The 18,729-nt window shown below is 46.1% G+C and overlaps 2 protein-coding genes across 14 annotated transcripts in view; both read left to right on the top strand.

The window, feature by feature from the left end:
* The first annotated feature begins 436 nt into the window (after positions 1-436).
* Positions 437-1,375, top strand: LOC130041422 (olfactory receptor 10V1-like). Its single transcript, XM_056133578.1, has one exon. It carries the CDS (start codon positions 437-439, stop codon positions 1,373-1,375), a length of 939 nt encoding a protein of 312 aa, XP_055989553.1.
* Positions 1,376-13,610: 12,235 nt separating this feature from the next.
* The window catches only part of STX3 (syntaxin 3), a 46,477-nt gene continuing 41,358 nt past the window's right edge, over positions 13,611-18,729 (top strand). For 12 of the 13 annotated variants that reach the window (XM_056136847.1, XM_056136796.1, XM_056136787.1 and 9 more), the window contains exon 1: positions 13,611-13,713. In XM_056136847.1, coding sequence (XP_055992822.1) covers positions 13,684-13,713 — 30 coding nt within the window. In that variant the 5' untranslated portion in view covers positions 13,611-13,683. The remainder of the gene's footprint in view (positions 13,714-18,729) is intronic. The other variant, XM_056136779.1, reaches the window with a different exon arrangement.

Raw genomic sequence — 18,729 nt, 5'->3', positions numbered from 1 at the left:
ACTTCATCTTTCCTAACAGCTACATAGTACTCCATTGTGTATATATACCAAAGTTTCTTTAACCAGTCATCTGTTCTCGGCACTCAGGTTTTTTCCAGATTCTGGCTATTGTAAGCAGTGCTAATATATATATGTATATACACATATATGTATGTATGTATATATATATTCACACACACATATATATTTTTTTTACCAGAATTGAAAAACTGTGTTAGTGGCAAACTATGAACCACTCTGTATCATGAAAACAAACACATCGTTGGAGAAGTCAGCTTCTGATTTAGACTGGAGGTCATGATGGTGAGAGAGGAGAAGACAAAGGAAGTCTGAGTTAGGAGCTGCACGGGTCACAGAGTGGAGCTCTGTGTCCTGACACTTATCTATCCCCAGGCGCCAGCAATTGTGTCATTAGCAGACCCCACACATTGAGCACATGGAGGAAGCAAACCAAACAGGGATGATTCTCTTCCATTTCCGCCCCTTCTCCAAACTCCCTGAGGTGCAGATGCTGATTTTTGTGACCTTTCTGCTCATGTACCTGGTCAGCGTGAGCGGCAACTTCTCCATTACTCTCATCATCTGGATCAACCGCTCTCTCCACACCCCCATGTACTTTTTTCTGGGCAACTTGGCAGCGCTGGAGATCTGCTACTCTTCCACCATTGCCCCTCTGACTCTGGCCAGCGTGTTGTCCACAGAACGGACTCTCATCTCCCTGGCTGGCTGTGGAACCCAGATGTTCTTCTTCATCTTCTTGGGCAGTGCTGACTGCATTCTGCTGGCTGTCATGGCCTATGACAGGTTTGTGGCCATCTGCCACCCTTTGCGTTACACTCTCATGATGAACTGGCGACTGTGTGCCCAGCTGTCCCTAGGATCTCTGGTTCTGGGTTTCTTGTTGGGCATACAACTGACTGTGCTTATCTTCCAACTCCCCTTCTGCAGCAGCAAAGAAATCGGTATGTTCTACTGTGATGTCCTCCCTGTCATGAGAATGGCCTGTGCAGATACCCGAGTCCATGAAGCGACTCTGTTTGTGGTCAGTATCATTGTCCTCACCATCCCCTTCCTGCTCATCACTCTCTCCTATGTCTTCATTGTGACTGCCATCCTGAAGATCAACTCCGCAGAGGGGAGACACAAAGCCTTCTCCACCTGCTCTTCCCACTTGACTGTGGTTCTTCTACAGTATGGTTGCACCAGCCTAATATACCTGTGTCCCAGCTCCAGCTACTCTCCTGAGAGGGGCCAGATAGTGTCTGTGGTTTACACCTTCATCACTCCTATGTTAAACCCCTTGATCTACAGCATGAGGAACAGGGAACTTAAGGATGCTCTGAAGAAAGAAATTATGAGATTGTTTTTGACCTAAACACAATGAATACCCTGGATACTGTCCTAAATAAATGACTAAATACATGACTAAGTAAATGACTTTCACAGAGCGAATCACAGGAGCAAATACATCTCTTCTGTGAAAGAAGATATGGGTCTAATGGTTGTGGTTTTAGGTGCTCCACTTATGAATGGTTCTCCATAATATTTGAAAAGCCATCTTTCTCTTCTTGACCTCATCTCTATAGTGATCATTAAAATGCCCATAGAGCCAAATTCAGCACAGTTTTGTGGACCAAAAAATATGCTTGTCCTGAGCACTTTGAGTCTTCAAAGAATATTCAGCTTTGAACATCACTGTACAATCTTTGCCATCATACATGGATAATTGCCTACTTTGACAATCTCCAGATATATTTTCAGGTTCTGCTAAAACTCAAAGTGTGCATCTGATCAGGGAAGAACCAGAAAATGCAAATATAATTAGGATCACTAAACCATTTTTTGTGAATTTGTATTATATTTATTTTGCATCTGAAATTCTCTTCCTCTGAAAGGTGATGGAAAAAAATTAAGAAGTTTTTTTTTAATCAGTGATATGCTCTTTTATTTATTTGTTCATATGTTCCCTTTATTTTTTTAAATTGAATCACTGTGATAGAGCATTACAAAATTTTTCAGGACTTCATTTCAGTCATAGAATGTTCCAACACCTATCCCTCCACCAGTGTAATTTCTCAGCAACAGTTTCCCCAGTTTCCCTCACACCCCTTCAAGCCACCGTCAACCCCAACCCTGCCTCTGTTACAGGCACCTCTCTTCTTTCTATATTCAGAAGTTTTGATAGTTTTTTTCTTGCCTTTAAACTTGTAGCTAATGTGATTCCCTCTCAATCTGTCTTAGTTTCTCTGTAATGACTTTTAATTTCTATTTTTTATTTTTCCCATACTCATTGTTTTTATCTTCTCATTGTTTCTCAGGTAGGGTGAACACATGCCATACACATCACCATATTTCATATCCATTACTGTCCATTTTTGGTTGCTAAGATCTGAAGATTGTGTCATCCTGTTCCAAGTTTATATGTTACAATCATAATTAATTGTGCTGGTATTAGAAGACCTAGTTTTTGGAAGTTACTCATGTCAGAAGCTGAGAGCCATAATGTCGGGCATTAGTTCACTGAGAGACTCCTCCGAGTTCCCTTGTCTTTTGCCCTGTGAAGTATAGAAGTCTTTGCCCTGAGAGAAGGCTCACCCAACGAGGCTGGACCTCTTGATCTCGGTCTTTTAGCCCCTAGATCAGTGAAAAATACATTTCTGTTTTTTTAAAAACCATCTTGTCCGTGGTGTTATGTTATGGAAACCTGAATGGATGAAGTCACTAGATAAATATTCATAATATAGAAGATTGGTTTGCCATCGAGTCTCTCTGTGGAAGAGGCAGATCATGATAATTCAAAAGTCTTCTTTTAAATCAAACCTAATTCTATGAAGACCAACAATGACTGGTCACAGTGAGGAGAGGAAAGAACTCATTAGTATGAATGTATGTTGGAGATTAATCACTTTTATTAATCTCAAGGTGAACGAATCCATCTTAATGGCTTGTTACTTTCTTTTTTTTTTTTTTTTTTTGCTTTTTGGGTCTCACCCGGCAATGCTCAGGGGTTACTCCTGGCTCTGCACTCAGGAATTACTCCTGGCAGTGCTCTGGGGGACCATATGGGATGCTGGGAATCCAACCTGGGTCGGTCGCATGTAAAGCAAACACCCTACCCGCTGTGCTGTCACTCCAGCCCCGAGTCGTGTTACCTTTTTGGAGGATAGAGAAAACTCATTTTTTCTGCGGCTATAGATTTGAGTAATTAATTTTATTCAACAACATTCAAACCACTAGATTTGAACTATACTATGTACCAACCTCTGGTCGGAGAGGAAATGGAAATTAAAAAGTGTTACATTTGGCCTTCGCGGCCGCGCAACATTTTATTATGACATCTTATTATCTCATTCCTACTTTGGACAAACTGGCAGACTACCGAATGTAACCTGCCCACACGGCAGAGTCTGGCAAACTCCCCGTGGCATACCCAATATGCCAAATACCAGTAACAATGATGGGTCTCATTCTCCTAAAGAACCTTTTATATAGCACTTTCTTAAAAATCTCAGGGCTAGGATGAAGGAGACGTTACTGGGGCCTGCTCGGCAATTGACGAATAACAGGATGGTCGTGATTCGTGATTCGTGATACATTTGACCTTGAAGGAAATTAAAAGTCTAGTGGGATTTAAGAACATCAAACATAGTTGTAGTAAGAGGGTCAAGTAGTTCAGTGCCATGAGTCTCAAAGGAGGATCGGTGAAGGCAATTGAGGGCAAGACTGATGGGGCAAAATTTATGGGTATTCCAAGAGGAATAGGAAGGACCCTTCTAAAGCAGAGCAGTCTCAAGAGACCAAGATTGGGATAAAACTCTTGGTATCACTATCTCTTTGACACAGCACCAAAGGCATGCTCAAAAATTAATTTTTTTCCTGAAAATATACCACAGGCTTACAGACAGAAACTATCCAGGATCATATTAGATGGAACAGAAAGATATTCCATTTGAAGCATAATCCAATATGATATTGTTGAGTTTTATAAAGACTTGCTGCTCTTCCTGTAGTCTACAGTGATAATCTACTGGTTCAGTGTTATACATTGGATACCAGTCCTGTAGAATAATAGGTATTTGGAGAAATACAACCTTATACGATAAAACCAGTGTGAAGAATACTGTATTGGTCAACTAAACCAGTGGTTTACTTCAGGTTTACTTAGTTCCCATAATATGCAAATGTGCTCTTTTGATTCTTCAGAGAGGAAGACATTATGCTGTGTTCTGAACCATCACCACCAAACTCTTATTCCCTAGACAATTTCATAATAGTTTGTCCTATTGAAACTACTTGAAAAACATTGCTTTGGAGGATGGTGAATACCAAGTCATTTTATTGTCACTGTCACTGTCCTCCCGTTGTTCATCAATTTTGCTCGAGCGGGCCCAGGAACATGGTGAGACTTGTTACTGTGTTTGGCATATCAAATACGTCACGGGGAGCTTGCTGTGCGGGCGAGATACTCTCTGTAGCTTGCCGGGCTCTCCAAGAGGGGCGGAGGAATCGAACTCAGGTCAGCCATGTTTGCAAGGCAAACGCCCTACCGCTGTGCTATCGCTTGATTAAAATAATGCAGTAACTTCTCAGTGATCTATAGTCTTTGAGAGAACAGATGATACGGTCATGATTAGGAAGATTCTTTTCGTGCAATTGAATAAGTGTATTTACAATGCTCATAGATCAGTTGATTATCTTGAGGCAAAACCATTTGAGAAGCTTTTATTATTTATTATTTCTTCCTTCTGATGAAGAAACAGAAGCCAAGTCTTTTTTTTTAATTTTTTTTTTTTTTTTTTGCTTTTTGGGTCACACTTGGCGGTGCACAGGGGTTACTCCTGGCTCTGCACTCAGGAATTACCCCTGGTGATGCTCAGGGGCCCATATGGGATGCTGGGAATCAAACCCGGGTCGGCTGCGTGCAAGGCAAACACCCTACCCGATCTGCTATCACTCTAGCCCCCAGAATCCAAGTCTTACACAGTCATTTAAAGTAGAAATGAGATTTGACTTGTTTAAAATCTGGGCACAGCTCTGGTGTGATAGGACAGTGGATAGGGTGTTTGCCTTACATGCAGTTGACCCAGGTTCAATCTCCAGCATCCCATATGGTTCCCCGAGCATTGCCATGAGTAATTCCTGAGTGCAGAGCCAGGAGTAATGCTTCGCATCACCATGTGTGACCCAAAAAGCCTAAATAAGTAAGTAAATAAATAAATAAAATCTGGGCACAAAATTACTATCATTCCCACTATGTTATCAGAATCCTCTGAGAGATTAGAAAAATCATTTTATTTTTTTGATTTTAATTTCACACAATCACAATCACAAATCATCCTGTTAATCATCGATTGCCTCAAGCAGGCCCCAGTAACGTCTCCTTCATCCTAGCCCTGAGATTATATTCAAGGCTCTTTAGGAGAATGAGACCCATCATTGTTACTGGTATTTGGCATATTGGGTACGTCACAGGGAGTTTGCCAGACTCTGCCATGTGGGCAGGTTACATTCAATAGCGCGGTTCTGGGAGCTGGTTTTTATAGTCTCTGAGTCTTGGCCGTTGATGGGATTAAACGGCGCCAGGGGGCCAGTTGGTGGGTGTGACCCCCGCCTACTGGAATTTGGAGGATCTGGGTGGAGGATGCTCGGCCCAAATTTAATTTTAATTTAATTCCTATTTAATAAGATGGAGAAAATAGTAGCTATCCCTCTCAGTGATTATGTGATCTGACAGGAAAAAAGAAAAAAAACTGAAACATTCAGCATGATTATTCAAACATCCCCATGGCAGGTTACTCACACTCTTAGACATATTACTTCTTAATTACTCAAAGTTTAAAGGCATAATTATTCAACTGCCTTTTACCTGTCCTCCACTGTATTTTTTTTTTTCTGTCACTCTTGACAGGTATCTTAAAGGTGTTATAAGAGACAAGCATGTCTTTTATAGTTTCAGAAGTGACAGTTGACTTTTGTATATGTGGCCTCTCCAAGAATTCTTCTTTCTCCCATTTCCAGACTCTACAGAGTGTATTATTTTATGCTCCAGGATGCTTGGAATTTAGAGTTTATATTAAAATTAAGATAATATTACACGGTGTAAATGATTTATCTTGTCAAATCATGGACATGGTTATATTAAAATTACTGTCAGGAAAACATCTGAACAATGTAATATGAAACATCTTCATAAGTGAAACATTAAACACTCAATTCGGTGGCACAGAGTTCAGCGTTATGAATCCAGGTATTGCAACTGTGTTAGTTTTAAGTGTTAAGACTCAGAGATTCAGGAAGGATATTCTTTTTTTTTTTTCCTGAGGGAGATGAAGGAGTGTGTGTGTGTGTGTGTGTGTGTGTGTGTGTGAGAGAGAGAGAGAGAGAGAGACAGACAGACAGACAGAGACAGAGAGAGAGAAAGAGATGAAGTTTTCCTACCCCCTGCCCCCAATAGAGTTCTTCTAAATGTTGGAAGGGATGAAAGAATGGAGGATAAATAAGAAGGGAAAAATTACAAAAAAAAAAAAAACTTTGACAACTAGCGAGACTCCATGTGAGCAATAAGGAACATAGCATATGCTTTAAGAGATTTCAGTATATCTGACCCAAGTGCCCAACAGCAGATGAGTGGATAAAGAAATTGTGGTATATACAAAAGGGGATACTCAAAGTCAGCCGTGAGAAGAGATGAAATGTTGCAATTTACTGCAACTGGGATGGAATTAGAGGTTGTCATGCTAAATGGGTTGAGGTAGGAAGATACAGTCAAATAGCGATGATTTTGCTCGTTTGTGAAGTAAAAGGAAACATAAGCAATGGGATTAGACAATCCCCAGTGGAAACAAATTCTAAGACATGGTTAATAGAACTTGGAACTGAGGAGGCTGTGGTGGTGGTAGTGAGGGGAGGCCAGAGGTAGGAGTGTGCAAGGGACTGTGGGATAACACTGCTGGGGGGACTGGTGTAGCAGTAGTTCAACTGTAAAAACAATCATTTAATGTATTATAAACTATGATACCGCAATATAGTCATTAAAAAAAGTGAAAGATGGGACTGGAGCAATAGCATAGCAGGCAGGACGTTTACCTTGCATGTGGCTAACCGGGGTTCAATTCCTCTGTCCCTCTTGGAGAGTCCGGCAAGCTACTGAGAGTATCCCGCCCACACAGCAGAGCCTGATTGGCTCCCTGTGGTGTATTCAATATGCCCAAACCAGTAACAACAAGTCTCACAATGGAGATGTTACTGTTGCCCGCTTGAGCAAATCAATGAATAATGGGAGGACAGTGCTACAGTGCTACAATAACCATAAGATGTATTTTCTAAAGAAAAAATAGTTGTCCATGATGTGTAGGGGTTTTTAGCCATCAGTTCTGTTTCACTGATATGTGTGTCTGTTTTTATTCCTATACCAGGCTGCTTTAATTACTATATCATTGCAGTTCAGTTTTTTTTTTGTTTTTGCAGTTCAGTTTGAAGTCAGCGAGTATGGTATTTCTGTTTTGCACTTTTTCTCAATTGGTCATTTAAGTTCTTTCATCACCATAATTAAATATGAATTTTTTGATGGCTGTGAAGCTTGCCATTGGGATCTTAATTGGGATTATATTGGATTGGTTTGTAGTTTTAGGTAACATGGTCATTTGAACAACACATTATTCTCATCTCTGTTATAGACTATCTTTCCATTTGTGTGTTCTTCAGATTCTTTGGTTCAGTCTGTTTCTAGGTATTTTATTCTTTTGTAAGTATAAATAGTATAGTTTTCCTCATCTTTCTTCCTATCGATTCATTGTTTTCCTATAGAAACAACAGATTTTTGTATATTGATTTTTGTGGGCTACAGATTTATTTTTCTAGTAGTTTTATCGTGACACCTTAGAGTTTTCTATATTAATGATCATATTATCCACATATACTAACAATGTTACTTTCCCCCTTTCTATCTAAATATGTTTAAAATGAGGTTTCAAAATTTGCCTATAAATGGATGAAATTGGAGAGTAGTGTATCATGCTGAGTGAACTGAGACAGAGGAGAGGAATGGATGTAGAATGACTGTATTCATTTGTGGTATATAAAAAAAATAGCATGAAACTAATATCCAAGACCAGGGAAAATGGGCCAGGAGGACTGGTCAATGGTTGGACATTACCACGAGGGTGTGTGTGTGTGGGGGGTGGAGGGTAGTTGAAAATAAAGGAGAGTCTATTATGACATTAGTTGGAAATGATCACTCTGGATAAGAACTGAGTGCTGAAAGTAGGTAAAGGAATATACATGATAACCTTTCAGCATCTGTATTGCAAACCATAATGCCCAAAATAAGAGAGTAAGAGAGAGAGAGAGAGAGAGAGAGAGAGGAGAGGTGTCTGCCATAGAGGCAAGCTGGGGTGGGAGGTGTTTGGGGGAATGGGAGGGAAACTGGGGACATTGGATGCTGGGAAATTACATTGGTGGCAGGATGGGTGTTGGAACATTGTATGACTGAAACCCATTCATGAACAGCTTTGTAATGCTCTATCTCACCAGATTCAATAAAAAATTATATATATATATATATATATATATATATATATATATATACACACCCCATAATGCTCAGGAGTTTCTCCTGGCTCTGTACTCAGGAATCACTGCTGGTAGTGCTCAGGGGACCATATGGGATGCCAGATCGAACCCGAACCCAGGTCAGCCGTGTGCAAGGCAGATGCCCTACCCACTGTACTATTGCTCCAGTCCTTTATCTAAATACTTTTTATTCCTTCTTATTATTTAGTTGTTCTGATTTTTTTCTGCATCTATTAAGATGAACCTATACATTTTACTTTTATTTATTTATTTATTTATTTTGGCTTTTGGGTCACACCCGGTGATGCACAGGGGTTACTCCTGGTCTACACTCAGGAATTATCCCTGGCAGTGCTCAGGGGGCCATATGGGATGCTGGGAATAGAACCCGGGTCAGCCAGGTGCAAGGCAAATGCCCTACCCGCTGTGCTATTGCTCCAGCCCCCTACATTTTACTTTTAAAATTTAAAAAATTATATTGATCTTTTGGGGGACACACCAGCATGCTTAGGGCTTACTCCTGGCTCTGTGTTCAAGGATCACTCCTAGCACAGATGGGGTGTCAAAGATGGAACTTAGGTCTTCCCCATGCAAGGCAAGTACCTTACCTCCTATATTATCTCTTTGGTCCTAAGAGCCTATGAACTTAATTTTAACAACAGTTGAAACCAGTGAAGATATTTCCTTGGAGTGTCTAGACAAAATAAAACAAAAAATTAAAATGGCAAAAGATAAAGAAAAATATTACTCGCTTTCCTTTGGCATGGTAAGCCTTGTATAATGCAACTTTCAGAGTTATCTGATTTTGTAACAGTCTGTGACTTTTATGATCTTGTAACTATTTTTATGATTCTATAAATTATCGAAAACGGATAGTAATGCAAATTATTCTTACGCATAGATACGCAAAGAAAATGCTTTTGGTAAAGGCACAATTGGTCTCATATCACCCCACTTATTTTAATTTCAATATTCCCTATTGTCTACCTACATGTCTGTTATTTTAATTCTTCTCTGAACAAAGTTTTGACAGCCTACTGCTTTCCCATTGATAAATGAGTTGAATAAAATATATTTTTTTGTCTCTTCATTTTACAGCTATATGAGAGCTTTGGTTTTATTTTATTTTTTAAAGCAGAGATCTTTTATCAGGAGGTCATAGATGTTTCATTTTTAGAAATTAGTTTTGTTTCTCTCTTTTTTTTTAAATGCCATGCCCAGCTGTGCTCAGAGTCTACTTCTGTTTCTGTACTCAGGGATCACTCTTGAGGATCACAAGGGTGGAACTTGTCGAACCATATGGGGTGCCAAGGACTCATCCCAGGTCAGCTGCATGCAAGGCAAGTGCCCTACCCATTGTACTATTTCCCTGATCCAGTTTTATTGTTCTTAATTTAGTCTTTTTGCTTTAGTTATTAATATTCAACCTATTTGTGAACTACCTAGTAATTGTTTTTCACTTCCTAATGTCACTTAGCATAATCATCTCAAGATCCATACTCTTGTACCTAAGAGTATGATTTAATCTATTTGGCCATCTCAGTGCATCAATGGCCTTGATCTAGAGACACAGCAGTGAATCCTGGAAGACAGCAGCTCGCCGGAGATCTCTCTGGACCCCATACCAAGCCAATTCCACTGGGGCACCTCAGGTGAAGCGAGTGTGTCCTCTCCGCCCACTCCAGATAAAATCCCAATGGCCATGAGCTTCCAGAAGAAAAACCCAGGTACGCAGGTTCAAGGACTAAGACTCCAGGCCACATGGTGGCAGGGGAGACAGGCTGTCCCTTCCCGTTTCCCAGCCAGCTTGGGGTCCTGGCTGTCACACCCACTATCTGCCTCCGGGAGTCATCTCTATGCATCAGTGGTCTTGATCCAGAGACTCCCAAATGAATCTCAAAGTGGATTAGTTCCCTACAGAGTTGTCTCTGGACCCCAACCATTTACAATGTTAGAATTCAGAAGTGCGCGGCCGCAAGCATGTGACCTCTCATGATATTCGTTATTACGAATATAATATATATTCAATATATATTAGCAATAGAAAATAAATTATCTAACATCTGCCCCTGGCAGGCAGGCTTGAGCGGTGGTGGGAAAATTCAAAATAATGGTGGTGGAAAGGGGTAATGGTGGTGGGATTGGTATCGAAATATTGAATGCAATCAGTGTGAAAAACCTTATGAAAATAAAATTTAAAAAATCTGTTTTAGGTGGGTCACTGTGTGCACTGTGATTCTAGAGGCTTCTTCTGGCTCAGGATTCAGGCCTACAGGTTCTCTGGGTGGAGGAACTTTGCAGTGCGAGGGACCTGACCTGGAACTTCTGCACCCAAACCATATATTCTAGCCCAGTGTTTCTGAACCCTGGGCCCATATCTCCCCGTGTGGGCTCCAGAACATTCCAAGGAGGCCATAGGTGAATATTGCATACATGGGGGCAGTGCACGGCACAAGACTGAGAGGATCAACCACAGAACATGGGGCCACTAAAAGGGAACAGTGTTGCAAAGAGGCCACAGCAAAGGAGGGGCGGAAGCTAGAGAAATGCTCCACCTCATTGAACCATTTCTCCGGCCCCTAATTTCATATGCTTTTTTAAATGTCAGAGTAAATCCCACTGAGTATACGTGCCATAGACTCTTTATACAGAGTGTGATGTAAAAACCGTTCACATACCTGTCTCAGGAGATTTTCCTCTCCTAAAACTTGGTGGGATTGGTGTTGGCATATTGAATTTCATAAATCATTGGGAACAAGTTTATAAAAATAAAATTGAAGTTAAAAACAATTCACCTGGGGGCTGGAGCGGTAGCAAGGCGGGTAGGGTGTTTGCCTTGCACACGGCCGACCTAGGTTCGATCCCCAGCATCCCATATGGTCCCCCGAGCATCGCCAGGAATGATTCCTGAGTGCATGCGCATCGCTGGGTGTGACCCAAAAAGCAAAAACAAACAAACAAAAAAACCAATTCACCGGACTACCTCCACTCATCTATTTTGTTCTAGAAGAGGGAGGACAAGATTCGGGGCTCAGGAACTCTTCCTATGTTTGAGCACCAGGGGGCGCACTGGGGACACCGGGGGGGTGGGAAATGCGCACCCTGAGAGGGATGGGTGTTGGAACACTATGACCGAAACCCAAACATGAACAACTTTGTAATAGTATCTCACAGTGATTCAATGAAAAAAAATTAAAAAGTAAAGAAAACACATTGGAGCGCAGCGGTAACTTTCTGGTTGGGGTACAAGAAAGTGTCAGGGCATAGCAAGAGGCGCAAGACTACAAGGGTTCAAACGGCCTGACCGCATCAGATCGTATCTTTTTATGGGAGGCAATGAAGTCGGCATGAGCACTGATAGAGATCACAGAACAGGGCAAAGTCCTGTAGAATTAGCTAAACATTTCTAGCCTTTCAACGCGAACGCATAGACAGAGCAGATTTTTTCCCCCCTAACTTGAGAAGTGCATCTTGGCGTCGTAAGCCCCACGCCCGCGAGGAGCGCCACTCCTGGGTGGAGATGCTCCCCTTGCTCCAGAAGCCAGGCAGGGCAGAGGGCAGGGGTGGCGAGGGAGAGGGCTAAAGAGCATTGACCAGAACCTACCTGTTCACATTTCCCCAAGGTTCAACGAAACCTTGCTTGAAGGTGGGAAATAGACTGGACAGAAGCAAACTCTTCTTGCAGCCCTGCTCTATGATTAGAAACCTTTCATCCAGTTGGCTGCCCAGCGGGGATTGTCGATGCATTCCCGATTTAGAGAGAGGGATTCTTCCAGGGGGATGGTCTCTCACAAACGGAGAGTTACACAAACTGTTCGCATTCAGCTCTGTCTGCAAGGCTGAACTGCTTCCACTTCTCTGAAGGGTCCAGAGAGCCAATTGCATAAAACACCAGTCCTGCCTCACACCTACTTATTTCTCTTAGGTTCCAGCTCCCAATCCCCTCCTGTTACTCCAATAACCCAGGACTGGGCAAATTCATTGCCTTACTCTTCCTGTGGGTATAACCCACTACGTTCCTGTGGACAAAGGCTTATCTATTTTGCCTCGCAGCCCAGCAGCTGCTGGTCCGGCAGAGTTTAAAGGAAAGAACAGCTGGACCAGGGAAAACAGGTCAGGAGGACTTGGCCGATGGCTGCAAATGACCACAAGGGTGTGGGCGTGCAGAGGGTAGTTAAGATAAATAAGGGTCCATTATAACAAACTTAGTTGGAAATGATCACTCTGGACAAGAACTGAGTGTTGAAAGTAGGTAAAGGGATATACGTGATAACCTTTCAGCATCTGTATTGCAAACCATAATGCTTAAACTCAGAGACAGAGAGAGAGAGAGAGAGGGAGGAGTGAGGGAGAGAGAGAGAGAGAGAGAGAGAGAGAGAGAGAGAGAGAGAGAGAGAGATGGTGCCTGCCATAAAGGTAGGCTCGGGTGGAGGCGTTTTGGGGGAGGAGGGAAACTAGGGACCTTATTTTTTTTTTGTTTTAAATTTTATTGACTCACCCAGAGATATAGTCACAAGCTTTCACGTTTGAGTTACAATCACACAACGATCAAACACCCCCCACCCCCACCACCAGTGCACACCCCCCCACCACCGATATCCGAAACTGGGTACACTGATTCTGGGAAATTACATTGGTGGAGGGATGGGTGTTGGAATATTGTAGGGCTGTATCCCCGCATGAACAGTTTGTTAATAATAATAATAATAAAACAAAAAAGAAAGGACGAAACTGAGATCACCGCGCCTCCACCCTGCGGCTGCATCCACCCGCCAGTTCAGGTTTCCGTGCGCGTGTGCGTGCGTGCGCGCGCGGGGTGGGGTGGGGCTGGGCACGGGCCCTTTAAGGAGGAGCGAGGGAGGGGGAGCGGCCAGGTAAGGGGCGGCCCCGACGGCGGGGCGGGTCGCACTGCGCCGGCGCGGCCCGGAGCCGGATTTGGAGCGCGGCGCCGGCGGGCCGGGCGAGGGCGGCGCGGCCCAGCTCCCGTGGCCTCCGACGCTCCTCCTTAGCCGGCGGCCGCCGCCCGCGCCCGCCTCGGACCCCGCCGCCCCTTCCGGCCGCTCACCTGGGACGCGCTCACCTGGCCGCGCGCGCGCGCGCCGGGGCGGCAGGATGAAGGACCGGCTGGAGCAGCTGAAGGCCGTGAGTGTCGCCCCCGATGCCCCGCGCGCGCAGCGGGGCACCCCCGGGCTCCCGGGGCGCGAGGGTGGGGGGTGGAGGTGGTGGTGGTGGGGATCGCCTGGCCTGCCTCTACCGGCCGCCCGGGCCTCGGGCTTAGTTCCGCACTGTCCCCTCCCAGGTCATGTGCGGGGTGATTCATTCGCTGGCCGGAGATCTTTCCTGGATGATTCTCCAGCCTGGCTCCTGCCGCCTCCCCTTTCCTCTTCCCCGGCTGCAGCCCGGACGGTCTGCAGCTGGGATCTGCAAAGGGGTGGGGCGAGGGGGTGTCTGTCTGGGCCCCGCGGGGGCTCTCTGCGAGGTCACCACCTGCCGCTGCTGCGTGGCACGGTGCCCATTGCGGGGGTTTCTGTCCTCTCCGCTGACCCGTGGTTCCCCCCAGCCAGCAGCCCCCTTCCCCTGGGAAGCAGAGCCAGAGCTCCTGGGATGACGTTCGAATAACTAATCTGGTGACATGCCCGGATGCGGCCAGCTCTTCGCCCTCACCCGGTTCATTCCCTCCTGGGGACAGCTGTGGGTCAGGCCCCAGAGCCATGTCCAGCCCCAGCTGCACGCATGCTGTCAACCTGCCGGGAGGAGCTTCTGTTTGCTTCTAGATCACATGGGGCCGCTCAGCCTTTAGCTCCCTTGACCTCCTGCAACATGATGTAGAGAAGGGTTAAAGCATAGACTTTTGGAATTAGATTTGCATGGACACATTCAACAAATAACACTTGGAGTGTGTTCTCAGTGGCTACCCCCTGGGGATTGGGTGCCACAGGCCCTGTGGGAAGGAATGGGATTTCGAACTCAGCCCTTCCCCTCCAAAGTGTTATTAGAAGTTCCGAAGCTCAGGCCTCAGTCTGGACCTACAAGGCCTGATTACTCAACTAGTTTCCCTTTTTGATCCTTCAAGTTTTGGGGAGACTTGGACTGGTTGACAAAGGGGTTGTCTCTTGGCCCCACTGTGTACTGCCAGCCATAGCGTTGTCATCTGTAAAACCGAAAGGAGTGAGGCTAACAGAGCCAAAAGCACCCTGAGCACTTTGCATGGACCCTGCTACATTGAGGACCGTAGAAGGTTTTTGAAAATTGCCAGCCTTGGACTAAGTGGGAGGAACTGCTGGAATGATGAAGTTGCTTTTTTTTTTTTTGTTTTTTTGTTTTTTTGGTTCACTCCTGGTGATGCTCAGGGGTTACTCCTGGCTCTGCACTCAGGAATTACTCCTGGTGGTGCTGGGGGTACCATATGGGATGCTGGGAATCGAACCAGGGTCGGCCACGTACAAGGCAAACACCCTCTCCGCTGTACTATCGCTCCAGCCCGAAGTTGCTTTTCTTTCTCCTTTGACTTGGGTTAGACCCGGTGACCTCTCACCTGCTGGGTGCTGGGCGGCAGAGGAGGAGAAGGAAGGCCATGGGAAAGCGAGAGATGTGGCAGGGTGGATGCCGCTGGTGGGAGTCTCACCCACTCCTGGTCCACTGGCCAGGTGGGGCTTATTGTCCCTGTTTTTATGGAGGAGGAAACCAGCTGAGCCTGGGCAGGAGGGAGGGCGCGGTTCACAGAGCGGCTTGGGCAGGGAGAGGAATGGACCGCAGGCTTCTGTGCTCTTCTTTCCCTGGGGAACGAGAAGAGGGTACCCCTGGAGATCCTCCTGGATCCGCACTCCCAGTGCTCAGGAAACAATGCAGAACTGAGCATCCAGCCCAGGCCACTCCCTCCCTTCGGTTAGGAAATCCGTTTTCTGAGAAGGCACCTTGCAGGAGCCCATTTGTCAGCAGTCTTCGCTCTGCATTCCAAGAATGATGAGTTCAGTAGGCCCGGGAACCTGTTCCATGCCCCTTGCCCACTGTGAAATAGCTCCTTCTGCTTCTTCCTTCTCTTCTTCCCTCAGACTCAGCTGTGTGGGAGCTGTTTCTGTGGGGGTGCTGTGTGGGGGGTACCCTGGTGTGGGAGCAGCAAGACAAGCCCCAGTGCTTAGAATCCAGGCGGGATAGGACTCACGGTTCTGAGGGCCCGAATGTTGGTCATTGTGGCCCAGTTCCCCTGTTCCTGTGTGTCACTTGACCTCCTTCTCTAGTCTTTGGTTGTTAAAACTGAAGTTTGGGTGTTCCCCAAAGCCCCTTCTGGCAAAATCGATCTTATCTCTGTGGACTGTTGGTAAGGTTCTATAGATGTTGTATTTCAAGCCCACTCCTTCTACTTCCCTCTTCCTCTTGGGGGGAGGTGAGAGAGAGGGGTGGAGAGAGAAAGAGAGAGAGAGAGAGAGAGAGAGAGAGAACCACAGCTCAGCAGCGGCTTTTACTGCAATGAGATAAACATCTCCTCTTGCTGATTCCTTTTATCAAGGTTTGTTAATTTGCACGAAAGGAATTTCACAGAAAGGAATTTCACAGCAAGCGGCCTCTATAACCTCCCTCTCGCTGTGGGATCTTTGCAAAGGTAGGAGAGAAGTGAGCATGGCCTCTGGAGGGCCTCTGGAGGGCTGTCAGCTGGAAGAGTCCATCAGCTCGGCGCCCTGGCCGACCCAGGAGGAAGATGGGCCGTTTCATTTCTAAAATTAAATTTCCGTATTCTTTCTAAAAGGACACATACCTTTTCAGTTCATCGAGCTGCTCAAGGAGAAGATCTGCTGGAGGGGGGGACAGGTGGGGGCGGGCAGAGGTGGGGGAGGGGTTGTCTGCCCGCAAGCAAGCACTGGACAGAGGCCAGAGACTTGTTGGATGTCAAATGTGGTAGGAATTTGAGCCTCACTCCGAGGGAAGGGAGACAAAGGAGCTTTCGGCCCTTTTCAGCCCTGGGGATTGAGAAGGCTCTAGAAAATGTCCATGTTCTGTCCTTAGTTCTCGGGGGCTCTGGAGTCCTGGGTCCGAGGTCTCAGAGTTGCACCTGTCACGTAGCTCATCATGCCACCCCCTCGTAGGAGGGGCAAATGACTTAATCCTGCCCCGCCCCCCCTCCAATGCAGTTCCTTGCCTTGCCCTGTGGCAGCATCCCCCGAAAGGCATACCTTCCTGCCATCACCATCACAAGACCCAAGGCCACTTATCTCTTGCAGGCTCTTCCTGATAGGCGTCCTCAGCAGCCTGCTCCTTCGGGTGACGCAGGACAGGCCAGGCCGGCCTGGAATGTCCAGTGCCTACACCCAGCTTATCTCACCAGGCGGTTCTCCTTGTTCTTCTCTCCCGCTGAACTTTGGATCTGCCAGGGCCAGACCATTGTGCTGCAGGCCCTTCTGCCCCTGGCCTCCGGTCAGCCTGCCCTGAGCACCTGCCGTGCCCCCAGCCTTGTTGGGGAATACTCCCCATCCTGGTCCTTAGGGAGTACGGCATCCGGTGGGAGACACATGAAGCAGATCCCACATTCCTGCTGCAATCACGCAGGAAGGTCCTGATGACTCGCCTCTGGGAGAGGAGAACAGAACCCGAGGGAGCCCTGTGCATCCTGGAAGTGATCTTGAGCTGCAGTCCCTCTTCTAGACCTTCATGTCTTTGTTTTTTTTTTTTTTTCCTTTTTGAGTCATACCCGGCAATGCACAGAGGTTACTCCTGGCTCTGCACTCAGGAGTTACTCCTGGCGGTGCTCAGGGGACCATATGGGATGCTGGGGATCGAACCCGGGTCGGCTTCGTGCAAGGCAAACGCTCTACCTGCTGTGCTATGTCTCCAGCCCCTAGACCTTAATGTCTTTGGATATATGGGAATTCTCTCCAGGAAGAAAGACAAGGATTGGGATTGCCCCAGTCACTGTCTCTGTGCTAATTGCTTCATGTGCACACCATAAGTATACTTGCCTGTGTCCGTCCTTCCTTCCTTCCTTCCTTCCTTCCTTCCTTCCTTCCTCCCTCCCTCCCTCCCTCCTTCCTTTCTTCCTTCCTTCATCTTTCTCTCTCCCCGCCCCCCCCCCCCCCCCCTCAGTTTCTGTCTATCTTTCTTCCTGGGTTTTGTTTTTATTTTTGTTTTTGTGCCACACCTGGCTTACACCTGTCCTTGTGCTCAAGGATCACTCCTGGCAGGCTCAGGGACCATTGGGGGTGACAGGGATTGGATCATTGGATCCAGGTGACTGCATGCAAGCAAGGCGAGTGCCTTACCTGTACTCTCACTCCAGCCCCACCATCCGCATTCTTTCTCACTTCATCCTGCTAGCTTTATGCAGTAGGAAGTCCAGGTCAGAAAGAGCAAATAGCCAGGGGCATAGGGAAAGTAAAGGGAAGTATTACACAAGAAGGAACCCCCCGCCCCCCCCAACAGAGGTGGATGATGGTACTGGAGAAACCAGTGATGCATGAACCAGGTGGCAAGGATTTGGGACCTCTTTGGAGATTGGTCCATGTTCAACTAGAAATAACTTGGGATGTACTTAGGCTGTCCATAGTCAGCGCTGTTTTGGGCCACACTAACGAAACCAGCCTCCCGGGTCTCATCAAGGAAGGCCCTCTTCTTCCTGCCTTTCTGCCTCGGGAGGGCATGGGCTTGTTCACTGTGCTGAGTTTCTTCAGGATCAGAGATCTTCAGGTAATGGTGGTGGTGTTACTTAGCCATGTGGAATTGTACTTCCCCTTTCAATCAAGCTTTCTCCATTCAGTCACTAGGTATCAACCCCCACTCCTGGAAACACCCCCACCCCATCCCAGTGCTCTGGGTCATAACCAGATCTCTTAGCATCCCAGCGTGCGAATCTCTCCATTTAGGTCCCACGCTTGAGCCGTAAAATTTTGAACTGCACAGCAATTTCTGCATCAACTCCCCCCCCCCTTTTTTCTTTTTCTTTTTTTTTGCTGTGAGCAGATGGAAACAGCTGAGATGAGAGTGATAGGGATTGAGGGGGGATTACAGCTCCATCAACCAAAGGCCAGGAGCGAGCATGCTTGGATGAGAGAAGATTAGTTTTATTTTTATTCCTGGGCACTGGGAGGGGGGAGGCTGGGAGCCAAGGGAGAAACAGTCGCTCACGTTCATCTCTTGGCCTTTATGCCTTTATACCCCCCTCCCCCCACC

Source organism: Sorex fumeus, unplaced genomic scaffold (assembly GCF_029834395.1).
Source record: "Sorex fumeus unplaced genomic scaffold, SorFum_2.1 ptg000007l, whole genome shotgun sequence".
In the NCBI taxonomy this organism is placed as follows: domain Eukaryota; kingdom Metazoa; phylum Chordata; class Mammalia; order Eulipotyphla; family Soricidae; genus Sorex; species Sorex fumeus.
Note: the sequence above shows the minus strand (reverse complement) of the source record. Positions and strands in the feature narration are given on the sequence as shown.